The sequence below is a fragment of the Aplysia californica genome, unplaced genomic scaffold, assembly GCF_000002075.1.
Source record: "Aplysia californica isolate F4 #8 unplaced genomic scaffold, AplCal3.0 scaffold00653, whole genome shotgun sequence".
Classification (NCBI taxonomy): domain Eukaryota; kingdom Metazoa; phylum Mollusca; class Gastropoda; order Aplysiida; family Aplysiidae; genus Aplysia; species Aplysia californica.
The window spans coordinates 381,328-387,576 of NW_004797923.1; the positions used below are offsets into that span (position 1 = coordinate 381,328).

The window sequence follows — 6,249 nt, forward strand, 5'->3', positions numbered from 1 at the left end:
GGGGGGTGTTGAATTCGTTGTCCTTTTTGTTATTGTTTGTTTTTTTACATTTGTCTGTTTTTTTCTGTTCTATTTTCTGAAGGCCGTCTTTTCATTTATTTTTATTTTTTGGTGGGTTTTTTTGCGTTGTTTTGGAGTGGTTTTTTGGAGGGTGTGTTTTGCTTCTTTCCGTTCTTTTGACAGACAGTTGGCGACCACACGACCTGGGGATCATGCACACTCTAGAGGAGAGAGGTGGGAGGGAGAGAAAGAAGGAAAAGAATACACAATACAACTGATAAAACTTTTTTTGGCTTCTAACGGGCTGGAGGGAAGAGAGAGAAGGAAGGGAAAAATAAAACAATCTATCAAACTTATTTTTTACTTTGTCTGTCATCTGATAGACGATTAGCCATCACGCATCCTGTGGATCTTGCACCCATTGAAACGCGGAGCAGATGGGAGTGAGAGGAGGGAAAGAATTAAATAACTGATTAAACTTCTAAACTTTTGTTTGAATTTGTTTTTGTTTTTCGTCATTTGACGGCCGGCTGTTTATTGTTTTGGTTTGTTGCTGTTGTTATTGTTGTTGTTGTTGTTGTTGTTGTTGTTGTTGTTGTTGTTGTTGTTGTTGTTGTTGTTGTTGCTGTTTTTGTTGGTGGTAGTGGTGATGATGTTGTTGTTGTTGGTGTTGTTGTTATTGTTGTTGCTGTTGTTTTATTACTGGAGGTTTGACAGTCTGTTGGCCTCAATGTATTCTGTAGACCCTGCACCCATAGGAACAGGGATGAGGTGGTGGTGGGAGTGGGGGAAAGAAATCAATTTGTTTTGTTGTTAGATCAAAGTTAGTGCTAATAGTGATGAAGGTGGGGGTTTCGATGTGGGCAATGTGTGTGTGTGTATGTGTGTGTATGTGTGTGTGTGTGTGTGTGTGTGTATGAGTGTATGTGTGTGTGTGTTAAAGTGTTAAAGTGTTTACATGCATGTTTGGGAGATTTTTAAAATGGTAAGAGAGGTAAAGGAAGGGATTTTCACCTCTTTTTCGCATTTTATAAGGAGAGGGTATCATGGGAGGGGGCTCTCTTTTTTTTATTTCCACGAATAACGTCCGTCCCATCTACCGCATTCTCTGTCTAAGAGAACGTCATCAGGACATCATCTATCTTGTTCGCTCCTTGAGCAAATACCCCGTATTGAAAATAAAACATGATTACTCCATCACTCAGTTTCCAGACGATGTTTAACGTCTATAAAATATAAAAGAAAAGGTAGCATTGTTTATTATTACTTGTTCTACAGAGTTGTGGGTTTTATTCCAATTTTTTTTTAACAAATCTTTTAAAATTTCATTTTTCTATTCCTTTACCGATGTCAAAAAATTGCAGCATAAGCTACGATTTTGCTAATCTGTTTGTTGGCTCGTTGATTTCTTTTCCATGGAATTGTCTTTTTTTTAATCCTTCTTTCTCTTCTTTCTTAATCATAAAGTAGGAGGCGAAGTAGAGGAAATGGCAAAAACTGCTGTATCAAAATAAATGATACTATCCATGATTACAGGAAGCATTGTTGGATATGTTATAGGCCGTGATAGATCTACTGAGGCAAAACACATCCCCGCACTGCGACAAGACAGATGTCTAACGGTTTGTTCGATGAGTTGTGGACAATGAAATTAAGAGAATCCTACCTCACCGATACAACAAAACTATTTTGTCGTTCTTCTCATAGTGTCATCAATGTCCTCACCCCACCGTTTAAACAGTTCGCCAATTAGTTTGCCCGTAGTGCGGCACAGAACTAAGTATATTTGTAACGACAACACACGGGTTTGAATTATTTATTAGCCTTACGGGAACCTTCATGAAAAATGCATCAAGGCAAAGACCGGGGAAGATGGGGGCCTTTTGTGGCAAGGAGTGGAACACAAGCGGACAAACAAGGCCAAGGTTACAGATGACAAGAGATGGGAATCCAAATACCCGATCTAATTTAAGTTATTGGGTTATACGTACGAAGGTGCTGAACCCCTTTTTGCCTGACCTACTTAACGGTACCGGCAAAGTTGCTTTTGTTGTGCATTATTTCACCTTCTCTAATCGGATAGGTTTTGCGTAAACTTGTCAACGTAATACTTGCCTATATTTTGTTTATAAATATAGTCAGTTGTTCTTTCTTCTACATAATATTTTAAGCCTCTTTATTTGTTTGACACTAGATGCTGCCCAGGTTCACTCAGACTATGCCTCCAACGGCCTTGGGGTATTTTGGGTTAGAAATCCCTGATTTAGGTCTTTGCCGAGGTGTACTTCCTCTATTCCGCCTGACAGGGCCAACAGTACCGTCACTTTAAAAAGTACTTTTTTTTCAGTTTCTACAGTTTTATAGGAAAACTAAAAACACAGAATCAAGAAAACAAACTCTTGGCAAACATCCCAAGTCAATATTTTAAAGTATACAATTTTGAAACTAACTTCGTTAATATCTTTACAGCAAGTTTCCTTGGTACAAACATTCAATGTTTTGGCTCTCCTGTAAAATTGTAAAAACTGCATATGTGAGGCAGCGCGGTGAAATCAGGCTCTCGTCAAAATAATCAAAGTGAAGAAATCGGCATTTTTCCGCTGGTTTGTGAATTTTAATCAAATTTGGATTTTGGGGCTCAACACCTTTCATGCCCATTAAAGAACTCATTTATGTGTGGATTTTTCTGAAAAAACGTTGATTTAAGGCGCAAAAAAATGCACATTTTCAGTTAAACAGGACTTTTAAGCTAAGGAAATAACTAATCTTTCTTTGGTGGCCATTTTCTCACTAATTTCACCTCTGAAAACAATGACCCCCACTTCCTTCTTTCTCAAATATTTCGACTAGTATACAAGATAAATGGATATTTTTTTTCATCCAAATAAAGACAAATGAACAAGCTTTAAGATGATACCAATAACTCTACATGCCCAAAAAGTGACGCGAGCCTGATTCCACCACGCTGCCTCACATATACTGTACTTTTTAAAATGAATGCAGAATTTTATAGGGGCCAAGTGGGATACAGCATGCATGACAGAAGAAAGACTAAAACGCAGAATGAAGTAGACTTTCCAGTTGTGGAATCGAACTCACATCGTCTGTCTGTGAAAAACCTGACCATTGCACCCCAAACGAACGTCTTTTTATAGAACACTTCATGAGAAATTTACCAGACCTAATTATGTCGCCAGCTGGGCTTTCTATCCTGCTCCAATCCCAATATCTGAATTCCAGGAGTTTTTGTAACAGCTGCTGTCAAGGCAATTAGACAATCTTCCTTTCGAAGCCTAAAAACTACGTCTAATGTCTGTGCTCTGTAGAATTCCGGCTTTATTTGGCACTAAATCCTGTTGTTTGTATCTAGGAAAGGGATATTCAGTTCATTCCAATTCATTTACGCCCAAAACGGGGAAATGGAAGTATTACTAAATAGCACTAATCTCGTGATGTATTTATCTACCTGCGGAATTCTATTCATCAGTTTTATTTGGACCATTACTTGGCTAACAGAGGACGCTGTATTTGACAGCTTGAAAGTCAAGCTGCAACAACACTAGCATAACATTAACAAAAACAATGGCAACAACCACAACTTAAACATCAACATCAGAATCAACATCAGCATCAGCATCAGCAGCAACGGCATCTAAAACAACGCGAAAATAAGACCACCACAGAAGCAAGAACAAGAATCTGTCACTCAAAAATAAACAACTCCAGAAACAACAACAGCAACAAGAATAACAACTCCACTGACACAAACAGAAAAAACAATTATGAGAGCAACATCAATAATAATTACAGCAGCACCCACATCTAGATAGCCATCAAAACCAGCTGCAACAACATAACAGGAAGATCATAAAAAGCAACAACAACAACAACAGCAAGAATAACAACAACAACAACAACAGAGGAAGTAGCAGCAGCAGCAGCAACAAAAGCAACAGTTAACAACAGTAACAACAATTTATAATAAAATACGAGTAAATCCTATTTTCCAGCCTTATCAACGACGTATGTCTCAGAAAATTAATTAACGTCACAAGGAAATAATACATTAGGAACGAAATTGTCCGTAATTTAACAGAGATGAAAGCGGTCATGGAGTACATTAAACATCAAAGAATCAAGGGGTGCGTTCACCCGATGAGGAAAATTTTCTCAACCCCCCCCCCCCCTCTGATCCTCCTAAAAAAACTGTCAACCGGCAGTACGAGGATACAAAACAACAGAATCAGGCTACAACGGCAGGGGTAGACCATGAAACATTTGGCCGGATGGGATCAAAGATGTATTGCAAAAGAATATTATTAAATATATAAATATATAAAACAGAAGCCACTTGACCGAAAATTGCCCCTCCTCTCGCCATGTAACGATACAAAAGGAAGGAAACTGGGTTTGTTTGGTGTTATTGGTTGTTTTGGGTTGGGGGGGGGTTGGGGGGGTTGTTGATTGTAGTTTTTTTAATAGGTGTGTTTACGCCACCATCAACGCAATTTAGATCATTTAGGAGGTATTCTTCCGACCCTGTCTGTCAGGGCCAACCCGGCCTAAGAGGGATACAATATCCCAGCAGAAAAACCGAGATACTCGATAAAAATTTCTCCCCACCCGGAAATCGACCTTGGGTCTCCTGCGAGCAACAGCGAAGCCCCTAACCGCTACACCACAGACTCCTCTGGGGGGAAGAGTAAAGTAAGCAAAAGTATCAATCAAAGACACAAAGAACGAACTACTCACCTACGATGTAGTCATACGTCTCACTGAGTTTGGTGGTGAGGTTCTCTCCGGCAGGGGGCGAAGTGTTGCACCATCTGTACAACACCAGGACTGCTAGGATTCCTACCCCGACACTCACAGCTGTTTGAGCCATTCTGTCTCTCTACCACGTTTCTGTCTTTGACCACCTCTGTCAATAGAATGAACTAGATCTATGAAGCGGACAGACAGAAAAGGCAATTTGAGCAATTTTTATAGCCTCAAAATTCGTCGCATGTAGTTTCTTTTATTTTTTTTTTCTAAGTAGTTCTCTTTTCAGCCTGAGTATAATATTATATGTGTTGACCTTACACAACCACTAAAAATGCTTCTAAATTCTTTTTAGGGTAATTACAGTGAACAAAGTGCACATGTTTATCTCACACAGAATAGATATGTAACACATGTGTCCAGTTCCGAGTTATTTAAGAGCAGCCATACGTGTGGATTTAGTAATGCTTTGTGTGCGTTACGAAATTTCGAAATTGTTTTCGTTCTACAAATTAAAACTCTGGCCCCTCTTTAAGAACGAAAAGGTTAGCAGAATTCTTTGTTCAGGATAGTACGTCTTCTTTCTATGCCACGGAACGCTGAAGGTCACAACCGGACTTTTGTACAATATTTGTTTCATTATTTTATGATCTATTTCAAATTCTTTTTTTTTTTTTTTTCTTGTTGTTGGATCGCCCCAGAAAATAGGACACAAGCCACGTGTGGTTCGATCTCATGCTGTGTGATCATTTTGTGTCTGATAGTTTCATTTCTTTTAATGTAAGTGTTTTACGCCCTCAGAGACACAGTTAAGATCATTTAGGAGGCCGGCTCTCGGCCCAACCTGTCAGGGCCAACCTGTGCTAAGAGGGATACAACTACAACACTCTAGCAGAAAGACCGAGATACTCGATAAAAATTCTCTCCACTCGGGAATCGAACTCTTGTCACTTGCACGTGACAGCAAAGTGCCTTACCATTACACCACAAACGCCGCTTTGGTAATCATTGTAGTGAAGAACAATTATTATATTATTCATAATGGCCCCACCAAAAGTAAAAGACTTTAGGAAAAGGGATGGCGTAGCTATCTACGGCGATTTGTGGCGTTTTTTATCTTGACAAAATATTATGTTTTACTCTTTTTACCATGCTATCTACATCAAACGTCTTTAAGTTTCTCCTTTTCCTTGGATGTGAAAGTTCATCAACCGCTCATGGTGGATGGACGAACCACTGCTATGTCCACAAGTGCAGAAATGTAGTTGGGCTGAGATGAAAAACATCCGAACACGAGCGCGGAGAAATCGGACGCTATTCGGATAAAGAATCTCTGTCGCCTGGCGGGTCACGCTCGTCCACTATGTCACTGTGACCTTTACTCTCTCTCTCTTTCTCTTTCTCTCTCTCTCTCTCTCTCTCTCTCTCTCTCACACACACACACACACACACACACACACACACACACACACACACACACACACACAC

General features: G+C 39.6%; 1 protein-coding gene across 1 annotated transcript in view; it reads right to left on the reverse strand.

Moving 5' to 3' along the window:
• Positions 1–6,197, reverse strand: part of LOC101863697 (glucose dehydrogenase [FAD, quinone]) — a gene marked incomplete in the record, with an annotated part of 39,900 nt that extends 33,703 nt beyond the window's left edge. The window contains 2 exon segments of the mRNA XM_013087888.2: positions 4,753–4,921; positions 5,739–6,197. Of these exon segments, the coding sequence (XP_012943342.1) occupies positions 4,753–4,885 (133 nt within the window).
• Between the last annotated feature and the right edge of the window lie 52 nt (positions 6,198–6,249).